The sequence below is a fragment of the Plectropomus leopardus genome, chromosome 10, assembly GCF_026936395.1.
Source record: "Plectropomus leopardus strain MGB_pleo_1.0 chromosome 10, ASM2693639v1, whole genome shotgun sequence".
Taxonomy (NCBI): domain Eukaryota; kingdom Metazoa; phylum Chordata; class Actinopteri; order Perciformes; family Serranidae; genus Plectropomus; species Plectropomus leopardus.
Window position 1 is genome coordinate 27,633,953 of NC_142185.1, and position 26,261 is coordinate 27,660,213.

At 39.1% G+C, this 26,261-nt stretch overlaps 1 protein-coding gene across 1 annotated transcript in view; it reads left to right on the top strand.

Moving 5' to 3' along the window:
• Positions 1 to 26,261, top strand: part of LOC148188541 (uncharacterized) — a 188,276-nt gene that overhangs the window by 10,698 nt on the left and 151,317 nt on the right. The window contains exons 2-5 of the mRNA XM_088083484.1: positions 5,801 to 5,877; positions 8,169 to 8,231; positions 8,360 to 8,440; positions 8,588 to 8,664. Of these exons, the coding sequence (XP_087939610.1) occupies positions 5,858 to 5,877; positions 8,169 to 8,231; positions 8,360 to 8,440; positions 8,588 to 8,664 (241 nt within the window). The 5' untranslated portion in view covers positions 5,801 to 5,857. The remainder of the gene's footprint in view (positions 1 to 5,800; positions 5,878 to 8,168; positions 8,232 to 8,359; positions 8,441 to 8,587; positions 8,665 to 26,261) is intronic.

The window sequence follows — 26,261 nt, forward strand, 5'->3', positions numbered from 1 at the left end:
GCTCAAGGGATGCAGCACCTGCAGCGCGCGTGTGTTAACGTGTACCTTGGCTGTACTTGTTGTTCTGTCTGCAACCACAGCAACACATCGCACCTGTCAGTCATTTCAGGTGAATGTACCTGCTGTATTGGCTCAGTGTTCGCATCAGTGATTAGTGTGGTTTGGGCTGAGTTTTGATAATAATGGACTGATTCGTATTCACATTCTCACTTTCTTTCTTTCTTTCTCTCTCTCTCTCTCTCTCTCTCTCTCGTTCACACACACACACACACACACACACACACACACACACACACACACACACTCTCTCTCTCTCTCTCTCTCTCTCTCTCTCTCACACACACACACACACACACACACACACACAGTGTATTGCATTAACTCGTTTTCCTTGTAACATTAAAAAAAATCTCTTTGTATTACTATAATAATAAATTGTGTGTTTTTGCATGAATATTCATCATTTCAACGTTTAATGGGTGTAGAGATCAAACTTTAGCACCTGCTGGCCGTAAAATTACCTCCAGCATGCTTGCACAATTAATCATATATGGTAGCATAATTGTTTTATATGTGTTTGTTAAGGGCCAAATTTTTATTTGTTTGCTGCTTAGGTTTCTTTAATGATGACTGTCGATAGAGATGTTACCTTTTGTATAGTCAACGATGTCAAAATTGACTTGCTTTAAGATATGAAGCGTCATAATGCACATGATGAAGGACGCAATCATGCGCAGCATTTAAGGACAAAATAGGTGGCCTACTGGGCTTTAAAATGACAAAACGTTTTAATAATCAAAAAAGAGTTATGTAAAATTAAAAGAAAAATGTGTATAGCCACAAATACCACACCTAAGAATGATAAAGTAAGTAAATTAAATAAATAAATAAATAAACGGCTTATAGTGTATCATAACAACTCTCAGAATACTATAATTATAACTTTATTCAGACGCACCCGTTTTTTAAGGCCATAATAAAGTCTTTGCAAGCCAAAAGCAAATTTACAAAATAAATAAATAAAAATAAGATGAATTTTAAAACAAATCATATGGAATCAATTATAAATTAAATTTTTCCCATTAAGTTTAACCCATTTGTTATAAACCGTGTTTGTTGTGTGTTTGTTTTTTTAATTTAAATGTATACAATAGCACGTGAACTTGATGTTACATGTTTTAGACGTTAAACCGACCTGCTGTTTACAGGCCTTTCTTTTTAAAAACAGCTGCGTCGTTATGAAATCTGTCAATTTATACATTTAAATTATGAAGATTAAAAAAAATCTTTTTTTCTTGTTTGCTCATTTAAAATTTGTATCTTTTAAACCAAATTCGTTCCTCGGTGTGATACTTCCCAAATGGGCCTCCTCGGTAGAAATAACAGAGACACTGTGAGGAGTGTGTCGGCGACCATGTTTGGAAAGAAAACTTTTAAAACAAACGCCATATCCTCTGATTGAATTTGAACTGCTCTAATGAAATGAATGTGTCCGTTTGTCCGGCCTTTGTTATTTATAGACACACAAGTATCACCTCAAACAGCAGGCCTGCACCGCCCAAAGAAACGGTTTTAACACGATTAGTACAGTTTATTAAATATTTTTAAAAGTGTATCCAACAATAAATTAATTAAAAAATTACAATAATTCAGCTTATTTTATTCATGTAGCATTTACATGAAACTTAAAGAAAATATTGATTTTTATGGCCTTATATAAATTAGAATAGCTTAAAGAAATATTTTAATGTCATGATTGTGTCACCTGTTTATTTTGATGCATGCATACTTTAAAGGAGGCTGTTTGTGCAAGGACCTTCATGCTCATATCTCTGTTTCTGTCTCTCAGCAGTTACTGGAGTTCACTACCAGTATTAGATGTAGAGAGATACATAATTCAGATATGAAAAACCTAGGATAATAATTGCAGTGTTTTCTTTCTTATGTTGTCTGAAGAAAGTGATCTTTCTTTCTTTCTGTCTTTCTTTCTCTTATGTCTCTGTCTGAATCTCTCTCCCTCTGTCTGTCTGTCTGTCTGTCTGTGACATGGCTTATGTTGTGTTTGTACTGAAGTCGATGTACAGTCTGCCTTCCTGTGCAACGCAGCCCCCATGGCCTTTCATCTGAGTTCAGCGGCCGCCTTTCTCACACAGATGAATGTGTTTCTGTGAAAGAGCCGGAATGGCTGTCACTTCTCCTGGCACGGCGCAGAAACAAACAAAACCCCCTACTCCTTTAAGGAAGCTGGCGCAGGCACCTCCCATCGGACACAAACACTACAGAGTCAGAAGCACAAATAGCCTCAAAAGCTTAACACTCTCCCTTTCATGCAGAAAGCTTGGCATGACTGGTCCTCTCATGCACACAGAGAAACACAAAGTGGAGAGGTGCAGAGTAAATGACATACTCGAGCTTGACTGAGGTGTGCTCATTGTTGTGGTCTCCCCCCAAAAAAGTGTTAGAATTCAACTAATCCCTCACAAACTCAGCATCCTCCCCTGCTGTTGCTTTTGCAGCGAGGTTCTCAATATGGCTCCGACACAACACCTTGCCAATTCTCTGTATTCGCCACAATGGGTAATGTGCTGTTAATATGAGGCGTTTTCAGGTAACTCTTTTCTGCTGCAGCCAAAGCTCTTCTAGACAGGAGCAGGTGTACCATCAAAGACCAATTATCTGCAAGCTGAACACAAAACCAAGCAGGCCCACAGTGGCTAATATCACCGCTTTGCTTGTTTTGATGTCCTCACAGTTTATCCACATCTTTGCTCCATGCATACTCTATCTTGGACAAGCTGATGCTGAAAATACATGTAAGAAAACAAACTTGTCTCCCCCCACGCAGACGCCAGCACACACGTACGAGCATAGACTTCCTCTTCCATTCAAAACCACACTCAGCCGAGGAAATTTTCAATTTCCTAACACCTGTAAACATGCTGTTTTACCTCGGCTCCTTTGATCTTCAAACAGGCCAGAGCCGTGCCCTGGGGGACTCAGTGCAGAGAGGTGACTGGGTGGTGTGTGTTTTCTGTTTTATAGGGGTACGCTGGCAAGTAATGGAACATACCTCTCGGCCCATTTTGCATTTCATATTTGGAGCTCATGCTGAAGAAGTCTGCCCTGTGCTCTTTAATCATTAAGACCACCTCAGATGAAGCTGAAAGGAGACCAACGTCAGCTCAGAGTTCAGGAGGTCAAATCAGGACCAAAGTAATGTGACTGATGTAGAAAAACTTTGTTAATCTTCATATTGACGAATAATTAAATAAATCTGCGGAGCCACAGTTGATCTTATATCAATATATCGTTTTAATGACAACATAAATCAGATCTGAGAAGTTCTCGGCACAAACATGGACAAAGACACACCAACAACTCAAAGAGACAGAGCAATGAGTCATCCTTATATAGTGTATTTCACACGTCCAACAGGTGTGGTGTCTTAAACATCTGCAAGGTCTTGAGTTTATAGTGTCCTGACATTCAGACACCCGGAGCCTCCTCACATGCCTGCATGCAGACAGTGAAGGTCTCTGAGGCCTCAGAAAGTACCTAAACTTGACCATGGATGAATCATACATTCATACAATTATTCATTATTCATAATTACATTTAAATACTTTCATATGTAATAATTTTCAGTGGTCAAACGCAGAGGTGGGTTAAGTAGCTTTAATTCGAGAAAAAGTACTAATACCATAAATACTCCATTACTCCAAGTAAAAGTCTGGTATCAGCGCTAAAACACTTTAAGTATTAAAATAACAGTGCTTATTATGCAGAATAATAAATACTACCAATTTGATTTGAATTACTGATGCATTCATGTGCTCATGACTTTTATGTTGCAGCTCTTAAAGGTGGAGCTTGTTTGAATTAGTCTACTGCCTGTTGGCTGAACCAACAGTGATATTATAACCTATTTGCACATTTAGATTATTGATACAATGTGTAAGTAAATTAAGAAACTAGGAAGCCAAGCTTTTAGCTCAGAGCTGTAGTGGAATAGAGGCATTGGCAGATTACGAGACAGTGGGCCCCTGGGCACAGATATTCAAAGGGCCCCACCACCTCTCCTATGAGGAAGCAAAATGCCTCTTTTTTGTTGTTGCTGTTGTTTTGCATCTCTTTCAAGTTGCTATGCATCCTTTTGTGGAAATTTTCCATGCAGTAATTTTGTGTATTTTTTTCGTCATTTTGTGTCTGTATGGTCTTTTTGTTTCTGGGCTAATTTTGTATGTGTATTGGGGGGGGGTGTGTCTTTGTAGTCATTTTGTGTCTCTTTTAGGTTGTTTTTTGTCGTTTTCAGACTCATTTTGTGTGTCTTTGAGGTGATTTTGTGTCTCCTTGTGGTTGTTGTGTATCTCTCTGAGGACATTTTGTGTCTCTGAGATAATTTTCTGTATTATTTTGGCCATTTTGTGTGCCCTTCTGTTGTCTCTTTGACCTAATTTTGTGGTTGTTACAGGTAATTTTGTGTGTTTTTAGTTGTTTCATGTCTCCTGGTTGTCTTTTTGTGTCTCTTTGAGATGATTTTGTGTGTTTTTAGTTTATGTTGTGTTGCCTTGTTGTTATTTTCAGTCTCTCACCAACCAGTACATGTATGATTGAGTGACATTTTGCAGATAAAGGTCAGGGGGGATTTTGGGACTTAGGGCCCAATGGCCAGTGCCTAGTTGGCCCCTTCAGTTATCCATTCATGAATAGCTTACAAAGTAGCATAAAATGGAAATACTCATGTAATGTACAAGTACCTAAAAACTGTACTTAATTAGCTACAGTATGTGAGTAAATATACTTAGTTATATTCCACCACAGCTGAAAAGTAAGCTACAAAGTGCTGATTTGCTTCCAAAACCATCATTTTAGCTTTGCAGGAAAACTAAAAATACAGAAAGACTAACACGGTCAGAAAAATAAATTGGGCACTTTTGGTGGTTGTGCATATTTGTTTTTTATGTTAAAAAAAAAGCAAAACCAAATGAAGTGTGAGACAGAGTGTGAGTACTGGTGCTTTGTTTTGACACATTATTGGCTCATTTTGTCTTGTGTGAAAATTGGATCATGGTGAACAGCCCAACTTTATCTGCTGTGAGATGATATTCAATATCTTTATTTAAAAAGACAGCTTTAATAAGCCATTAGAAAAGCACATTGTGATTTTTTTTCCCTTATGCAGGTTCTTCATAGTGAACAGCGTTTGATTTGTTTCCTCTGACAGTGACAACAAAACATTTATAAAGATGTGGAAAATGTAATCTGCAAATCAGCTCTCCTGGTTGATCTTTCCGTCTGAACATTCATTGTGACACATTAGAAAAGTTTGTTTTTTCTTTAACTATTCATGCCCGTGAACCGAGGTGTGGGCATGTTGTTCGTGCCCCCCTCTGCTGTCACTCACATTCAATTCAAGAGTGATCAGAAAACAAGAGTCACTGCTCATATTCAAATAGATTTATATGACATGACACAGGAATGAGTTGAATAATGCCCCCTACTACTCCCCCTACACACACACACACACACACACACACACACACACTAGCCTCCCAGCCATCTGTCACCTGCTCTGTTTTCTCCTCTTTTCACAAACTGTTTATTGATTTCTCTCAAAAAATCTTACAAGACAACCCTTGACATGAGCTTAATCTAAAGGAAAAAAAACAGCAGTGTTAGTTTTCGGCAGATCTCCCTCCACTTTGAGATGATTTAATTTCTGATGTGTTGTGACATGACTGTGTTGAATGTTTAATGTCTTAAAACACATCGGTGGTAAAAGGCTGTCTGACTTCCACAGGTTTATCTAATGAGACAGAAATGAAAGAGGACAGGGATCAAACCAGTTGCAGTCCCCATGATACAGACTCTCATTCAGTAAGTCATTATCACTCTGATCTTAACAGCATTTTCACTGTCTGCTTGTCTCCAGAGGGTTCCTTTCACCGGGGGGAGAGACAAACAAATAGCACACTGGTGTAGGCTTTGTCACATGCAAATCAGCACTGCTCAACTTTTTATTTTCCCATCCAAACCAGCATTTGGTCACTAGATTGATGCATGCTATTGATTCTATCTCTTGATATATTCTTGAATATTATATTTGATAGGAAATCCAAAGAGTTTGGGAAGTTTTTTCCTTTTTTTTTGTGCAGGCCTTCCTCTGCAGGGTGCCGCTCAGATTGCACCCCATAGACATTGTCTGCTCTCTCCAAAGAGGCTCTGGTTGCTAGTTCTCGAGTTTAGTGGGCTGGAAGGAGCTAATTTGATTGACTTTCACCTCCAATTTTTTTCCTCTCCCTCTCCGTTATACCTCGCGGTCCCCTGACAGTTACGAGACCTTTCTGGTCAGTGAGTGTATTGACTGGCAGTCAGTTAGCACTTGACATGTCAATGTCCAGTCCAGTCTAGTCCTGTTAGAGTCTGGGTGTTTCTGTATATTTCTCATTGAGGGGATTGATTTATTTGTCAGCAATCTAACAGGTTATGGCAGTGTTCTCCATTGTGTAACGCGCCTGAATATAGTATGTTAGTACTAGTACTATAGTATGTTAATACTATAGTGACTATAACAGTGGGTAAATTGATAGTTTATGATTTTTTTGTCTGTTATTTTTTTTCATTTAGCAGGTGTCACTGTAAAAAGAAACTATTTGTTTAAAGTTAAAAAAAAGTTAGTGTCCGTGCCGCCTTACACTTTTCAGTTGAGGTAATTTTGTAATCATTCAGCTCGTCTTCTCAAATTCAGTCAACTTTAAAAAATTAAGGCAGCCTGGACATTAACAAACCTTTTAAGTCAAAACAAATGGTTTATTTTTACAGTGTAAGTTATAGTAGTTTTGACAAAAATATCGATTTATTGATACGTATTGGTTCTGAATATTTGAAAGTGTTAATACACAGGTCTTTTTTTCACATTTACACAAAAATGCACAGCTGTTCTTGACTCCCACTATATCAAGGAAGAGAGGCATCAGAGTTGCTAAAATGCTAAAAACGTAGGTCACTGCTACATGTAGCCTATTCTTCTGGTGATAGTTTTTTTTTCTCAGGCATTTGATTGGCCAACATCTTCTTCTTGATGTGGGTTTAGGGTTATAGTTAAATCGCCACCTGTGGGTTTAGCATGCTTTTGACAGTGCTTTGATGGTGATTTTGTGTTTTCATTTGGATAGTCATTTTTTTTTATAACTTGTGTGCAAAAGGGAATTATTTGTGAACGAATAGAGGGAAAGTCCTGTTTATGAAAAATGCCCATGTCCAACTAGGCCTTATTCTTAATGTTCACCACAGTAATTTTGATGTTCTCTGATACTAAATAAGAAAAAAAAGGGGTCATGTTATATCCTTAACATATTTATCCTTGATGAAAACTTCTACATGTTTTGCCCTCCATGTCAATTTTTCTCCAAAGTATATCAAATTGTCAATGTCAAGTATTAAAGTAAAGTATTTTATTAAATTTAGAAATTCCAGAATTGTGTCAACATACATTTCAAGGCTTACCAAAGTATAGTGTGGCAGGTAAAACAACAAAAGTGCATTTTTTTGTGAATTTCACTATCCTGATTTCCTATTGTCAAACCAAGCTGTTTCTCTTTCTTCATCCACCTCCGGTTTAATCCCAGCCAGGCGTGTAGCGGACGCGCGTTACGCGTGGGACATGTCCCCGCAATTCCCGTATCTGTGGCCTCTGTTCCGCACTTTTTACAACCGTTCAGTTAATTTGTAACATGTGGTACATGGTTTTTCCGAGCGGTCTGGAAACGCAGCATAGGCAGCGGTTACGCGGTCACGGTCACGCGCTGTCTTGTTGTGGTCACATGACACAGTTGAGCTGCGATCCGGCAGCACTGAGCTGGACTGTCGGTTTTAACGAAAGTACTACAAATAATGTGCAGCAAACCAACCAACAAGAGGCAAAAAATAACTTACACTCCTTCAAAACAAACCGTGTAAGTTGAATAATGTTCGCTAAATGTTCGCTAAATGATGTCAAATTCATTAGACGCCATTATAGCTCGGTGAGCACCAATGCTAACGTTACTGTCACCTATGGCTGGCTAGCTTCATGCTATGAATAGACCCATTTCTCCTTAATTTCTGCGCAGAATTTGTGCTCATTATTGCTTTGAATATCTTTTTTTTAACCTTTAATGCTGCAATAGGAAGAGCAGGGAGGAGAAGGTGGACCAGAAGGCCACACTGATGGTCATGAAGGGGCCTCACAGGTGAGGAGACATTATAATTGGCTGATAAAATATATCTATAGCGTCAAAGTGACTTTGAGATTAATTTCCACAGCTGTTTCACAACTGCTATTCTTAATTTTTAAATAAAATCTGTATTATTGCAATAGGCAGAGCAGGGAGAAGGCAGCAGGCAGTGTTCAGGACAGAGAGCAGGCTGCAGCACTGACAGTCAGGGAGAGGCTTCACAGGTGAGGAGAGATTATAACTGGCTGAGAAAATATATATATAGCATTAAAGTGACTTTGAGATTTATTTCCACAACTACTATTCTCAGTTCTGTTGAAAATGTTTGCTTTGCAGTTTGCATTTATTTTTTATCTGTATTTTTGCAATAGATCAGAGAGAAGACAGCATGCAGCAGTCCGGACAGAGACCACGCTGCATCACTGGCACTCAGGGAGTGGCTTCACAGGTGAGTAGAGTCTATAACTTATGGCTATAGGGAAATACATTTATAGAATAAGAATGACTTTGGGGTTAGAGGTTATATGATTTTGATCGTTTTAAAGATCTTGAGTCGGTCCCCGGGTGCCATACTTTGGCTGTTTGTGGTTATTTGGGCACCGTTAAATGTAAGATGATAAATCACTTAATAGAAGTGGGTTTATTCCTGAAAAATCTGTCCCCCTCACTTCTGAAATGACGGCTACGCCCCTGATCCCAGCCATTTACCCCCGAAAAGTAAAACCAAACAAAGTCAACTCTGTGCCCAAAGGAGTACAAAAGGTTACTTTGATAAAACTTGTTAGATTGTTAAAGGGGACACCATGTCAAATAAAGAATTGTAATATATTATTCCATAGAGAAGTTTTATTAATACAGAAACCAGAGAAGCAAGTCTCAAACTTGTGATGTCATCAAGTTTTAAGTCTGGAGCTGCTCCATAAACAATAATTCATTTATTCTCTTGTAGAGCAACGATTTACCCTCATAATCCGAACCTTAGAAATATGATGAATAGAAAGGACATTGTACTGTTTGCTGAGGTCATTTGACTAGTACAAAAGAAAATGGCAGTTTTTTATTTATTTTTTTATTATTTATTCCCATCTTGAACAGACAGTAATAAATGCAGCTATTTGAAAATGTTCCTGCTACTTGCTTGTCGAGTGTTACTTGTGAGCACCTTCAGTTGTCAAATAAGTTGAAATTCATTTTGTGAAACTTTTAGTTTTTCAGGGTTTTTTTTTTCCAGAGAAAGGCCAGTTACAAAAGCTAAGGCCAAAGCATGAATGGCATCGTACTGATGGATAGTAGTGTGTCTTGCTTGTGTCTACATGTGTGATAAAAAGTGTCAGGCTACCACACATTTGTCAGTGTGCTTCTACTCTTCTCAGTGTCAGATTTATGCATATATTTTCTGAAGGATCCATATTTGTCTTGCAAAACATGAATATAAACATGACTCCAAAAAATGCCTCACGCGTGGCTCCTCTCAGCGCTCCGCTGCAGACTGACATCCCCTCCTGTCTCCTGTTTTTCTCCGCTCACCTGCAAAGGAGGCGTTGATGGGTGTGTGACGCCCCGTTTCACGAGTGTTGGCTAAGTTTACTTCCCACCTAGAGTCTCCCGAGCCGGGGGAACTGAGGCTTTGCCTGCCCCTCTGGAACTCCCCCCCCTCCTCCTGGTCCAGGAGTGCCATGCGGGAGCCCCTGTCCCACCAACACTTGAGAAATAAATCAGACACACTGTTGACAGCCGCTTACAGTGAAGCAGGAGGATGGGGAATTACATGAAAAGAGCGGTATTCATGACAGATATTTTCACGGCTGGCGGAAATAAATAAGATTTGGAGGAGGGGCTTTTTTTTTTTTATTTGAAGGGAAAACAGTTTGTGGTTTAAACACACTCAGATTGAATGAGAAATTCCCCCATGTGTTAAATATTTGGAAAGTGTCATTCCTGGCTGTTGATAAAAGACAATCCTGTGCTGCATCAGGGAGCGATGTAGATGACACATTGAGAAGCATCCTTGTTTTTGTCAGATGCACAGAGAGCTTCACTGAGAATAACAGCCCTGCTCCCCTCCCCGCGCTTTAACACCACACGCACAACCTCGCGCGTCGCCTTAGATAGGCCATATTTAATGGAAAGGCTATAGACGGGCTGGTGTGAAGCTAAGGGTGGAATTACTAAAGCTTTAACACTGATACCTTTGGGACTTAGGCCCTAATCAGGTGGCTGAGGTGGCGGAGCCCGGGGCAAGAGTAGAATTATGACGATTATGGCATGTTGGCACATGTCTGAGGGTGGAGTGGACAGACAGACAGATGAGTTCATCAGTGACAGGATTACAGCTCCCATGCTGCTCAGTAACTACCACCCGGCCCTCACTATGTCCTCATGCACAGTGTCCTCTCATTAAAAGTGAAGGGAGAATAATGATCTATGTACATATGGGTTTTCTTGCTGAAGGATTTTAAAGTGATGGCTGCATGGTTGAAATTTTTCTCTGAATTTTTTTTAAGCCTCAAGTTTGGCATTTTTGCCATCACCATCTTGGATTTTTGGAGCCATGATCTAACCAGGCTTAAGACCATAGATGGATTTCTGAAGGGGCCTACCGGGCACAGGCCCAGGAGCCCAGAGTGTCATTATTTTACAGCATTTTTATACTTGGAAACATATCAAAACATGTCATTCACTAGCCTGTGTGGTAATAGTGAGGCTAATGTGTGTTAATTTGCGTCTCTGTGGCTTCCATGGATGCTGCCATTGTTATTTGATGCAGATTGCTGAAGTCGGGGTACATTCGTTTGTGGCGTTCCATTGTACTTTTTCTAGTAAGAGATTTGAATATCTTGACTCATGAGTTGTCTTGAATGCAGCATTTTTTCTGCTGTGAAGTTGGCTTTTTGTTAATAAGGAGGTCCAGGGACTCGCTCTCTGAGTCAGCCTCAAATGGGTATTTGAGGAACTGCAGTTTTGGGCACTTCAACATTGGCTTCATTTTTTTCAACTGTGGAGATTGCTGCGTTCTTTAAACTGAAATAAAGGCCATAACTAAACCAGGATGTTATACTGTCCTTTAAGGTCACACATTACGAGCATGCCCCAAATAAACGACGCATTTCCCTCAATCTCATCTTGACTTTGCGATATGACTTTGTTATTAAAAAGCAAAATGCTAACAAATAACCTCTGGGAAGGAGGCTCATCAACACTGAGCGTCTCACTTGTCTTTCAACACGTGTGTGAAAACATTTCATGCTTTCTGACCGTGTGTGACCCTGCATTGTCAGAGAAAAATGCACTGTAAGCTGGTAGGCATGTCAGGCCACAGTATGGGGTCCTTACTTGTGCTATAATCCCAGCCATGGCCTTTTAACCCTCTACGGCTCACCATTCTCTCCACTGCTCTCCCCTCTCTCCGCACCTGACAGTGGAACACGGAAAAACAAATGGAGACCTTGAAAACCATAAGGCACTGCTTGTTTGCCCTCTAAGTTGTCCTTTTTTTATACAATCACCCAGATAGCTTTGTGGCCTGTGTTTGTTTGTTTGTAGATTTACTTGTGTTTTGTTTAGAAATGTAATATCTTTGGGCTGAGTTTGCCCTTCTAAATTCACATGCAGCCTGGGGATGATATTGATTCGCTGTTTGCAGAGTCTGTCTCATCTCTGATACAAGGGCTGCGGTTTTTATTCAGGTGAATGTTTTCCCACCTGTCAGAAAGTCAGCTCAAGTTGAGATCCAGCTTGACATTAAAGTGAGTCTTTAGATACAGACTTGTCTTTTACAGTCTTATCTGACGACTTTGAAAGGTACCCTAGAGCTTATTTGCAAAATTTCTACCAAAAAAATCTCCATGACGCTTTGGAACGGATGTCAGTTATGTTTTATTTTCTTATTTAACCCTTTGAAACCTGGGCAAGCTGACTTGATTTCTCTCAAAAACATGAGAAGATGCAATGAACAAAGAAAGACGAAATGACTCAAAAATTTAAGGAAATTAGGAAAAAACGGTTTCAAGAAAAAGACCTGAAAGTCCTAAAAATAATAATGTCATATACACAAAATATATTAACAAGAATTCCAAACATAGTTTTCTGGACATTTTCCTCTTTTTTTTATATCTATAAATCTTCCAGTTAGTATTCAGGTCATTTTTTGTCACCTATTACTTCTTTTTTTTTGTTTTGTTTTTTGCAATTTGTGAAACATTTCTTGCCAAGATGTTCATTATCTTTTCTCCCATATTTTTGAAAGAAATAAAACCAATTTCTGCAAATTTCAGAGGTGTAAATGCTTGTGAAAGATGTCTGAATGCAGCACAGGAAAACTGATTTCAATCCAGGTGTCAAAGGGTTAAGGTTTGAAATCAAGGCAAATTGGCTTGACTTCTTGAGAAGAAGGCAATGACCAATTTAAGAAGAAATAACCCAGAAATTAGCAAGAAACATAACAAGAAACTACTAAAAAAGTACAAGATTTTTTTTTTAAAAAGCAAAAGAACAAACAAACAAAGAAAAAATGTGGACTTAAAAAAAACAAAAACAATTAGAATATTTTTTTAAAATCTGTAATTTGGTATAATTTAAAATATATAAATGTGATTTCTCTGGAATTTTTTTGCCTAGCTTCAAAAAAATGAATAAATAAATAAATAATCTACAAATTTCTTGCCAAGTTGCTCATTGTTTACTCATGTTTTTGAAAGTTATCGCACTAATTTTCTCAGGGTTCAAAGGTTTTAATTACTTGTGAAAGACGTCTGAAAGCCAGACAAGGAAAGTGATGTCGCTCCAGTTTTAAAAGGGTTAAAGGTTGGATGAATTAAATCTTCTCCAATATATCAACCACCCATCCATTGTTCTACATTAGCCACTGATATAATAATTAGTTTTAAGATTAAGAACTGCCATCACACTTTATTGCTCTCCTAAATTACAACTACAGCGACTCTGTGAACTTGATTTCACTTTTCTCCTTTACCTCCCACCATCCCCCCTACTTTTACTAATAAAGCTGTGTTCCCCGCTGATGGAAAATTGTCAGTTTACCTCGAGCTGCGGGGGGCCTGGCAATCAGTCCTTAGAAAAGCAGTGCCAGGTTAACCTGCTGTGATAGTGGACTCTAGGGACAGTGCCCCACCTCTGCTTGACATGCAGGGGCTCTGTTCACCAATAAGAGGCATGCCGCCTAACGCACAATAGAGTTGTTACCAGCCTCTTCGCTTATAAACAACAACCTTGCGGTCCGACCTGTGCATGCTCAAAACTGTTTCATTATTCCCCACATCCTGTCTGATTGAATTTCTCGTTTTGATTGTGACAAGCATTGTGCGCAGAATTTGCTTCTTTTATCTGAGCTTTTTCATCTATACTTCCTAATTTCGTGTGAATGCTTGATTGTTTTGATTGCCTTGCTCAGTCTTGTAGTACCTTCTAGCTAAGCCAACAAAGGCATCACACATTAGAAACACAAAGGGAAGCTTTTGAGAGTCAATCTCGCCAATCTCCTAGAGGAACTGTTAATGGGACACTTACAGTATGGGGGCTCAGAAGTCTAGGATGGAGGTGCGCTCTAGCAAGTCGCATTTCTACACCTCTCTGCTGAACTATAGGGCCAGGCTGAATGTAAGAAATCACGTGACTTGAACAATAGAGCAGAAGTGCCTCAAGTGTTTTTTAACATGAGCACTCTGAAGCATTTCTAATGCAGATGCTCTCTGAATCACCAGCTATGCAAAACTGTAAGAGCTCTGGAATTGGACAATTTGCCTGTTGTTGGATTAAGATTCATGTCAATGCACCAGAGTATTTACATCACAATGCACAGCCATCATTGGGCCCACAATGCAAATTTATTTTCTTGTAGATCCAGGAGATGGGGAGTGTTTCAGAGCACGTTGGGTTGATCTGCTGTGTTTTCCAGGTGCAGATGGAGTTCACCCTCACAGAGGGGGTCATTATCAATCAGACCGCAGAACATACTGTAGTGTTTGGTCATTTTTATGTAGCTACAGCTTGAAGTGTGTAGCAGGCGTTGTGTCAAGATGCGAGGTGTCATCTGCAAGCTAATCACATTTTCCATGCAAACCTCTTCGTATTGACTTCACCATGTTTGATTTAATGAAGTGAATTAATTAGACTGAATTTAGGAACTCTTCAGGTAGCAAGAAAATTACTAAAGCAACCAGTTTGTGCCACATTCTGCTTCAATTCCTGTTTCTGTCGTCGTCTCACTCAACTCTCAACCTTACTTTTCTATCTTCAATTAATAGCCATTGGATAGCATTTGGAAACAGGTCAATGAGGAGTTTATCACACATGATGTGATCATTATGTTTATGCTTGCATGATGAGTGAATATAGTTTAATTTAAAATATAAAAAGTGCAACTTTGTAGTCATGCAAGTGGTGTGGCTTTAGGGATGGCAACGGTTCATTGTTCACCAGCCTTGTCACCAGAAGAAAAGGTTGGCGTTGTATATTTCTGCAAAACACAGATATGTCACATTTGTACATTTCATACCTTTCCTATCGTTTCTAACGTGATGTAGTTCTGATGACATTTATATGAGTTGACTTTCTTGTCAGTCAGTGGAAAAGATTGTGGATGGTGTGATGCCCAGGCAAGTTGACTGCCAAGCTGCAGACCTCTGTTCGGGACCAATAAACCATAAAACCGGTTGTTTCAGCTGCAGCATTTTAAGCAGAGATTATACCACCTAAACCAGATATTTTACCAAACCAATATGATTCAATATGATCTTTTCCAAACTATAACCTAGTGTTATGTACAGATATATGATATATATGTTCCCATAAGATGACATTGGTGATTCTCTGACTTTTTGCCCAGCGCCTCAGTGAGGTTAAAGTTTTTAGTTTGTCCAGTCCTTTGAATATGACCAAATTCCTGCAAAACTAATGGTATTCCCATCAGCCTGACCTGTATTTTGTGTTCAGTGCTAATTAGCAAATGTTAGCATGCTGACGTGCTAAACTTGGTTGGTAAACATGGTGAACGTAACATCAACTTCCATACTGTTTTCAAATGGAATTTTTTTTATTAAATTATTCTAGTAATGTCCAGTAATTGTCCAGATCACCCATGTTTTCTCCTTATGTGAGGGAGCTATGTGAGTGAGCTACATCTGGCTGTAAATTCTGCCCTGGATGATGGTAGAAAGTGAAAATATTTTAACTTTGAACGGCAATGCTGTCTGATGTTACCATGGCCGGTATTCTCACATATATTTTTCCAATAAAATGATATCAAGTGTCTGCTTGATTCCATGTGAACGCAGCATTAGTCTGTCTGGAAAACCCTCCCAAAACAATTTTTTTTGCAAAAAAAGAAAAGAAGTTTTATTTGTGTAGTGATAATTATAAAATGTTTTATTATTGCTAATTACACTCTTCATACTTGCTCTACTGCATACACATGTAGCCTAACTAACGCCACTTTAACATACAGGCACAGGTCAACAGCAGATGCCACATACTGGATGCTGCTGGATGCATGCGCACAAAATTTTGGAAGATTTAAAAAAAAAAATCATGTACACAGATCATATTAGCCTTGAAAAAGCCTGTCCAATGAACAGCTTATTCTTCTTTCATAATATTTCCTGTGCTGTAACGACACTAACATCCCTTGAATCCATCCTTCAGAGTAAATATATATATATTTAAAGAGAAGGGTTTTTAAAATAAAGCACTCAGCAAAAGGACATGTTGACAACAAGTGGCTCATAAAGCTTCCATACTGTAATGCTGCTGTTCTGATGCAGTTGCTGATAGGATCCTCAGAATATGCCTCCCCCGCGTGCTGTTGTCTGTCACTTAATTAGCCTCCAGTTTTAGCACCACATGCTCCTCAGGTACATTTGTTTGTGTTTGTATTTTTGCGCATATGCAGCTGAGAAAGCGAGTGCAGGTGTCGTTTGTTTTGTAAATTGTAATTGTTGTGTTTATGTTTGTTTATGTGTAGCTTTATACCCAAGTGTGTGAAAAGGAAACAGGAGTGCTGTTTTTCTGTTTATTAAACCATACAGTGAATAAATTAAATCATGTGCAAATCACTCTTGGAATGATATTTTCTGACAAAAACGCTATGAAACACAACAGATGCAGATTTTGAGCTTAAATTGGAAGGCGGACGCAGAAGGCAGGTTGTTTTTTTCGACAGAAACATATAAAAGTTATTCCATGCGAATGAATATCACAGACATAGAAAATAAAAGCTAGCCCTGAATGCATTCTTTTGCTTCCTCACTTCAGATAAATTAATGTTTACCCTCTTTGGCCCCTGGCTTTAATTTGTGAGCGAGGCTGACCTGACACTGTGTTGGGATATTCATTGCATCCCTTTTAGTCAATTCATTTAATTATGCCATTCGGCCCAGGGTGCCAGCGCAGAGCAGCATCTGAATGTTGCTTCTTCAATCTGCATGTATAAACAATGTCAGCAGCCAGGAGGAGCCTCGCTGACCAATAGACTGGTACATTAGACATACGTGCATGTGTGTGTTCCCCTGTGCGAGGAGAGGAGTTTCTTGGAGAACTAAGTTGATCCACGTGTGGAGTAAATGGCAAGAGGCCTCCTCTGTGCCACAAACTCTGTTAATTGGGAGGAAACAGCAGTTGGGATTAGTGTGGAGAGGAGATGAGATGAGTACCCATTAAAAGGCTCCCCTAGTTCTTTTTAGATGTAGGAAAACACATTGCGTTCACACTTATCAGTGACAAGATTTTTTTTTCGTGTTAGCATCTTTTGTGACATATGTGAGATCATACAGTCGTCCTCCTCTCTCGACTGTGTTACACATCTGTGTGTTCCCGCTGTTCGGTTCAGTTCACACGTATGCATGCCTATATCAAATTAAATTCCACAGAGAAAAAAAAATTGAATAGGTAATAAGTCATGACAGTAATTATCAAACAGGTTGCAGCAACCAGGAATGCTTGATGCGAGGCGAGGTGGCTAAGTGAGTTCCTTCTCACTGAAAAACTGTTCTTTTTGTGCTGCCGAGTCCAGATCTTGAACTACAGTGAAACAAAGTCAGTATATGTAATGTCCCTGGCTTCATCCATCTGTTAACCCTTTGATGCCTGAAAACATGAAAATTACCTTAAAATAAGCACAAAAAAGCAAAGTAATAAATCAAAACCAACACAAAAAATGACCTGAAGAAACTGATGAAATAAAAATTATACATATACATTTTTCTTCTAACGTGTAGTTTTAAATTACAAATATGTTTTCCAGGACATTTTCCCTAGTTTTAAAAAAAATATTTTTAACATAATTCTCCCATTCTATGCTTTATTAAGTTGGCCATTGCATTTTTTCTAACTTTTTTCTTTAAATTATTCAAACCAGTTTGCTCAGGTTTGAAAGGGTGACATAGCTTGCCAGAGGTCTCTGAAAGCAGCTGTGTGAATATGTGATATTCAGCACCTGGTGCTGTTAAAGGGACAGTTCACCCAAAATGAAAAACACATATTTTTCTTGTTACCTATAGTGCTATTTATCAATATAGATTGTTTTGGTGTGAGTTGCTGAGGGTTTGAGATATCAATCTTTGTGACGTCTACCTTTTATTAAATATAATGGAACTAGCTGGCACTCAGCTTGTGGTGCTCAAAGCCCCAAAAAAGTACATTTTAAACACGCAACAGCAATGTCTCTTTCCAGAAATCATGATGAAGATAATCCACAGATCTTGTTGTGAGCAGTTTTACCAAGATTTTCTTTCTACTGAAATACACCTGCCAATCGATCACCTTGCAGAAGGAAGCGTGCATCTACTGCTAGCTCATCTAGCACCACTGAGCTAATGTTACAGCTCAGCAGAGGAGCATGCTATCAATGTTTACATCTTGCGCTTCCCCAAGCACAAGCCTGTGAATCAGTAGATGCAGTCTTTCTTTTGCATGGTGATGCGGTGGGCGGGTGTAGTTCAGTAGAAAGAAAATATTTCCTATGTGTAACTGCTTTCAATAAGATCTGTGGATTATCTTGAGTAACCGGTCATGATTTCTGGAAAGAGACATTGCTGTTGAATTTGTTGTGTTAAGTCAAACTAAGTGCCATCTACTGCCATTATATTGGAGAGAGGGCCGATATCTTCTACCGCTGATATCTCAGTCTTGGCAGCTCACACTAAAACAATCTAGATTGATAAAGAGCACTACAGGTAAAAGGCAAAATATGTTGGTTTTTTTTGATTTTGGGGTGAACTGTCCCTTTCAAAATGTTATGCTAGCAAAGCTGCATCACTGATGGATGTTAAAACAGATTTTGCTGTTGAAGCCTTAATAAATAAGTGCCGTAAAAGTGAGGAACACTCGCTTCCTTTTCTTGCCGTGAATCCACTCATGCATTTGCATATATTTAATCAATTACCATTTTTAGAGAAGGATTTCTGCTACCTGTTTTATACCATCTGACAGCACGCAAGTATTGAGTGACAGGAAGTTACCTGTCATACTGAGTTGAAAGCGACACTAAAATGTTACCATGTCCAACTTGAGGTTGCCGTTGTGACATGATATGATGATATGATTCAACATTCAAGATTATTTCTCATTTTTCTCATGAAGACAAAATGCTGTTATCCCAGCCCATTGCAGCGCTACACAAAATATATATTTTAAAATAACTGTGTATATACAGAAACTTACTGAAAATAAATAAAAGTACAAAAGCAGCATACATGTCAGCACAGACATTCACGTATTTAATTAAAAGTGCTTAGCGCAACACAGGCCAACATGTGAAGTTTTCATCACGTTAAAAAAAATGCGCAGGTGTAGATTTCGTAGGCAGTCACCCCCCTCCCCCTCAAAATATGAAAGTAGCACAAGCAACATAAAAATTCTCCAGAATGCTGGAACTTAAGTGTTCCATGCTCAAAATTTTCTGGCGGACAACCTCCAAACCTCTGTTTCATATGTGCCGCCCCCCGCCAAAATGAAGTGAATCCTACGCCCTTACATGAAAGGGCCTTATGGGTATATTGCCATCATATAATAGATATTATAGTATCAGACAGATTTTTTGGACAGGGATCGATTGAATCTTTAGTTTTATGAAAAAAGTGGAAATGATCAAAATATTCTGTTTTAAACGAGGATAACTACACTTTTTTTCCTCTACATCACAAAGATGTAGAGGAAAACAGTGTAGTATATATAAAAAATATATGTAAGCGAAAGCAGAATCCTTAAAATACATGAAAAAAAGGCAAACAAGAGTTGTACGATTTTGGGTACTTGCAACAGCTGCAGGTTTCAGTGAAAACTGGAAATGAGAAGTATGAATTTTAAGAGATGCAATAGAATTCAGTCATTTTTTGACACGTACATAATGTATGATGGACATCGTGTTCAGTGGCTGGGAAAATGGCGGCAGTGATTGCCGGGATTGGCCCTCTCCCAAAAACCTCTTGTGGCTGCTACAACATGGAAGCTTAGGAGAAGCAGGAGGCGGCGGAGGAGGTGGAGGCGAAAGGAGGAGTTGGAGGAGGAGTATAGAGGCGAGCACAAGCTGTGGAAAAAAAAAAAAAATGAAAATAGTCACATGGAAATCCTCACCACATAGTCATGCGTCGAGCCCACCACTGCCACCTACTCATTACAAAAGACTCCTGAGCACGTTTGCCGTCTTCCTCCTCACTCCTCTGCATACAAAAAGGTATATATTATGAGTGAATTTTAAAAGCAGAATAAATTATTTAACAAAACATGGGGGGGATGGTGTGGAGGTGGGGGGGGGGTGACAACAAAACCACTGCGGGTGGTAATTCAAAGCAAAAGAGAACTGGGACCGGCTTGTGTTAACTGAGATTATGCTCCGTGGCTAAAATACAGTGCAGAAATTCCACTGTCTATGGCTTTCATGTCGAGGATGAAAATGAGATGTGTTGAACCAAGACTTGTGGTGGTAACACGGTGATAAACAAACAAAACACCACATGAATACCCAATTAGTGTTTCGAGTGAAGGCCTAATGGCATGTTTGGGTAGGTTTGGAGTAACCAAAGCCACTGTTTGGCCACTCTCTACAGCCTCATCGCAGTTCATCATACACTGTGGCTTACACACCACAGAGACCCGACACCGCTCTGTAACCATGACGAGGGCCTCACGTTGAATTTCTGCAAAGGCAGTTTTCATACAAGCTCGCTGTAATTGTACCGAGACAATAAGATGTGTGTTTTGTCTAATTTGAGATTTGAGATGAAAGGGTATTCTCTCTCCGAGGAGGACATGTTTGAATTGGTGGATTTGGGCTGTGTGTGTATTCTTTGGCTTTGTGAATATCTTTGTTGTGCTGAAATGGTCCCTAAGCTCTTTTTTCCAGTCTGCAGTTTCCTGGCGATCACTCTGAGGAACAAGTTGTGTGTGGCTATGTTTTTGTGCGAGCGAGTGCTCTTAATTCTGGAGCTGATTTTGAGCCAAAATTGTAATAGGGGTCAGACATCTTTTTTTTTTTTTTGAGTAATTGGAACATTGTAGTGCTCCATGTGCAGCTGTGAACCTCTCCACGTTTAGTTTTTTGTGTTGTCTGTGTACCTCTGCATGTACTGTGTAATGCACAACAATATCTTTTAAAGGAAAATAGAAAAAATAATAGATAACAACTTGCTCCATAGCATATTGACTCTTTGTTAGTCATTATAAAGCACATCTTATTGCCTTATTCTGCATGGCTATATTCTACAACTACTGGGCCATTAACTAAGAAGTTTCACTCAGTAACATTATAATTCATGCTTATTGATAGTAAGTAAGAAAACTGTTGTATGTGGATCACGCTCTGAATATGCTTGGCTCAAAATGGGCCTTATAAGGTGGTAGTAGCTAAAGAATAGACATTCTCCCTCAAAGACAATTAAGAAATATGGTCTATTCTTTTGCAACAAAACACAAAACTCTTAGTGTTAACAGTATCCAAATAACTCTAATTAGTATAATTTTGCAGGCCCTCTTCGGTGACTTGAACAGCTAACACTTTACTTATTTATATCACCAGGTCTGTTTATTTTGGAGAGGAAGAGACCTCTGCCGAATGTTCGGCTATACAGATAAAATCCTCATAAATCTGGATCTAAAGTCATCATAGTAAAAAGGTGAGCACACATTAGCAGGTGCTAGGCTAGCGGCCCATCTGTGATGTGCTAAACAGTGTAGGAGGAACACTGATTTATAATGTGATACTGCTTTATTCATTGTTAACAGATCTAAGCACTGAGTCAGTTTGTTTTGGGGAGGAAGAGATCGCTGCAGATAATTCGGCCTCTGGCAAAAACCTCCCGAAAATGAAAACTTCAGGAAAGCTAACAAGGAGAAGTTTCAGCTGATTGTGATTTGCACTCCTCACCGTCAGATGCTACTAACTCTTCTTACACACAATCTTACACACTGCTCCTTTTTATAATATAATGCGTCAGTGGAGATTAAAGAAAGAGCAAAAATGGTGCAGCTAGATAAAGTACCATTTTAAGAGTGCTTTTCCATTCACTGGTAGGCAAACTTTTGAATCCGGGATCTGGAGTGCAATCTTTTGAAAATACAACCCCTTATGTCGCCATGTTATCAGACAATGAGCAGATCCTGTGAGAACGGTGACGTCATGGCTGCACTTGGCGCATGTACGTGGTGTTCTAAGGTGTGTCATAACAAAGTTACACCGCCAACTTCTGGCATGGCATGCAGTGTTTTTGGTTGTTTTTGCGAATATGTGTACATGATGGATGATTCTGGTCAGGATCGTTCTCACAATGTTATCGTATGAACGTGGATTTTTTTTTTAAAACACAAAGGCAAGACTTTTTTTTTAGTAGGTCCGTTCTCATCTAAACATGGCCTTAGTCAAACTCATGTGTTGACTAGCTCTTGTCAAATTGTCCGTCTTGCTTCTGTGATGATAACCTGTCTCACCAGAGGTGTTCTAATATGGCAGATGGTAGTAATTATCAAGGGTCACACACATGCACCCACACATACACACACAACACGATTAAGGTTATTCATGGTGTGACAATACCTCTTAATATAGCCTCTAATATATTTAGTGAAAATCCTGCAGATGCCAGAGTTCACACGTAACAGAGGATGAAATTAGTTGATGACGCTGTGTGGAGCATGCAAGCAAGCAGTCTTTTTTAATTTTACAGCAGTGGATATTTTCTTTGTACTAGCTCTCAATAGATTGAGTTTATATCTGTGCAAAGGCTGTCAGGTCTCATTATATTGCATTATCAGCCACTCAACTTCTTGCACCTACAAATGAAAATGAATAGAATTGTGACCTTTTCTTGAATATTTTTATCCCTGTTCTCAATCATACACTTGTACACATGCACACACATCTCACAGTGTGCGGCATATTCTCAGCCTCGTTTAAATGTCCTCCACTTAACGGTGGCTGCAGTTCCTGGTTCTCTGCATTAACCTTTGCAGTGGTATTTAATTAAAGGTCCACACCTGTACCACCACCTCCTCAACCCCCCATCCTTCGCCCTCCTCCCCCTCAGCAGAGTCAGGGCTAACTGAAGGCATGCTGTACATCCGTGGCAATTAGCATGACCTTAAAAACACCATGAGAGCCTTGGCACTCACCCCCTGCACATTCCCCTTTGCCCTGTGGACCACTCGCTCTGCCTGTCCTTCTCTCTGACCCTGGTGTGCTGTGGTTATGCTCACACTCAGTGGGGTCCAAGCGATTATTGTGGCCCCAATGCTCCACGGGGCCCCGGGGGACCACATCAGGACACAGGTAGAGGTCATAAGTTCCCTAGGTTCCTCGAGGGAGCTTCCTTGTCTTCTAACCCTAAATCATCATCACTCAAATGGGGAGCACAGGAGGCCCCTGCTGTTGGATTCAAATCGCTGCCCTTAAGGACGGCTCCACTTTGACGCATGCTAAGACATTTTGAATTTTATCTTCCACAGCACCAAAGGGGTTCCCAGAGCCTGTTCTAACATCCCTAAAATTACTTGTTAGTAATGAATGCTTGCAGCTCGCCTTCAGCGCAGAATAGACACATTACCCTGATGTGACAGAATAATCTAAACTCAAAGTTCTGAAAAGCTAAGTAGACCTCTGAACCTTTGTCACACATATTATTTCCAAAGGCCACAAATACAGGTTACTAATGCTGAGTCAATGCTGTCTTTATACATTTTGTATTACATAATTAGCTCACATTGTTAATTGACAAATTTGTTGACTGTAATAATATCTGTAAACTGATGCACATGTCATTTGTTTTCACTACAGTATTCGCTCTTTCACTACAATATCTGCTCACAATAACTAAAGCATGATAAACGTGTGTGTGTTTTGGCTCTAACAGTCCTTAAGGTAAGAGAAAGATTGATGTTTCATCGTGGTTAACCCTTTGAAACTTGGGCAAACTGGCTTGATTTCTCACAAAAACATTGAAAAAAAAGCAATGAGTAACTGAACAAAAAATGACCCCAAAATTAGTACAAAAATAGTAAAAAAATTACAAGAAATTACCTGAAATTAGCACAAAAGAAATGTAACGATTAAACACAGGAAATGACCTAATAAAATTCAAAATAAAAGTTAATAATACTTATTATACTTATATTACCACTACTACTAATAAAAATAATAATCATGATTATTATGCTTACTTTTTTTATATGTATGATTTTAATAACTATATGTGTCTTGATATTTTCCCAGTTATTTGATAATTTTCTAATGATTGTCTTTATTTTATTTACAGCTGTCTATTTTTAAAAAAACATCACACTAATTTCCTCATGTTTCAAAGGTTTCAATTCTTGTGAAAAGCATCTGAACGCAGCTTGTCTATCCAGGCTTCAAAGGGTTAAATATTATAAAACATAAAACATAAAAGGCGCTATCTCAAGCCAATGTTTGGTTTGTCAACTCTAGGCTACTGTAGAAACACGGCGGTACAACATGGCGGACCTGCTCCCTTTGCAGGTACAAAATGCAAAAACGGCTCATACTAAAATAACCAAAACACTACCATTCTTATTATCAGGTGATACACTAAAAAAAAAAAAATAGAAATCTTATTGTTGTTTTCCATTTCTGCCAATATATCCCCCTTAAACCTTTGAACTGGACCTTTAAGTCTTTTTTAATAAAGACATCCATGATGTGAGGAGATGCACTTTTCTTTCTCCGCCTCTTCCAGGCACTCGGCCTGTATTCTTCATGTCAGGCGAGAGCAGTGCTCGCTCCTGATGGCCACTCCCCTCCTCAGTCTACTCTTCTTTTTTTTCCTCTGCGCTGCATATCGATTCAAATGAAAACAAGTTGCCAATCCAAATAAACACCATGTCAAGGAGTCATCCAAGCAGACAGAAATATCTGCCCAGCATGATACCATAGGGCAGAGAACCACAGGGGCACTGGTGCTCCTGACCTCATGGGGGGTCCAAAGAGGCTAGTGAGGTGTATGTGGACACATGCGTACACTCATATGTGCATGGGTGCACATATGAGTGGCTAATCATGTGTGGGCTTGTGACTCTATTCAAGACATTTATCTGGTCAATAAGAGCTATCGTTGTCATTGCAGCCCCTGCACTGTAGTATAAGCAATTCTGAAAAGGCTCTAATATAGATTTGCTCATGTAGGAACGACCACTGATCAACTTATGTCTGCAACATAATATGAGGGGAGTCTGTAATGATTTCTCAGTTGTCATGACTGCCATGTGCTTCGGGTATGTTTATTTATCAGCCTTCATTGTAAGCAGGGGCTTTTACAGAGAAGTAGGCAGTACTGGGATGCAATGTTAAAAAATGTTTTTGCAGTTTCTTAGAATCACTTTAGTTCTTTTTACTAAGTAGTATGTTCTTGTTCTAGTAATCTAGTTTGCCAGTCACATTTTATGGGAAATGTTATTGCTATCTTGACATTGTTGTTCCCTGTTTTCTTGTGTGTACATTTAGTGCTACATCTTTGTATGTTACATATGTGTAAAAGTCCTTGGGGACTTTAACAAAAGCACTATGGTCAAGGTCCAGACTGTTTTTATGCACTTTTTGTACGTGAAAAATTCAGAATTCATATAAAACAAACCATCAGGAGGACTGCGATTATGTAAAAAAGAATTGACTTTATATGTAATGTGACAACAATTAACCATGTCTATTTTCCTATACATAAAGTACATAGCTTTACTTTTCTACACTAAGTTATTGATTTAAATTGCCATAAGCAACCCGTGTAACTTTTAAGTATTGTATTAAGTACAAAACTTAACAAAGCCTAACCATGTTTCTTTTCCTACACCTAACCAACATAACTTTATTTTAAATCACCAGAACCACTTGTTTTGGAGAGGAAGAGACCTCTGTGGATAATTCGTCTAATGGTAAAAACTGTCTGAACATCTGGATCTTAAGTCATATGAGAAAAAATAGGGGTGCACACATTAGCAGGTGCTGAGCTAACAGCCTGTCTACGATGAGTCGAACAGCATTAGAAAAACATTTAGTTGTAACCTAAAACTCCCTTCTTTACTGGTTTTATCAGCTGGTCCATTTGTTTTGGAGAGGAAGAGACCTTTGAGGATAATTCGGCTCCTGTTAAAAACCTCCTGAAGAATGAACACTGAAGCAGTCCTAACCAGGAGTTCACAACTTGGTTGCATGCATTGTTTTTGCCTTCAGCTTGTCACAAATATCCAAAAATGAAAAACCCCAATGGAGCAGCCTCTACACCAGGACAGAAGAGACTTTTGTCTTGTTTATTTGCATCTTTTTGTATTTGGATGGAACGAACAGCACAAAGAAGCTGTTTTCTGCGGATCACTTACCCGCCAGCACTGCCAAGGGAAGGCTAATAAAATGTCATCAGAGTGAAATGAGAGTTAAGTGGAGGGGAAAAAGCTGAATATTCACACTCATTTGGCTGACACCTGGGGGACTGCAGTCACTCACGGCTGCATTGATATGCATTGTATTATGTGCTCCTCGCCCGTTCACATTGACAATCAACAGCTTTAACACCTTCGCTTTAATTTAATTAAAGC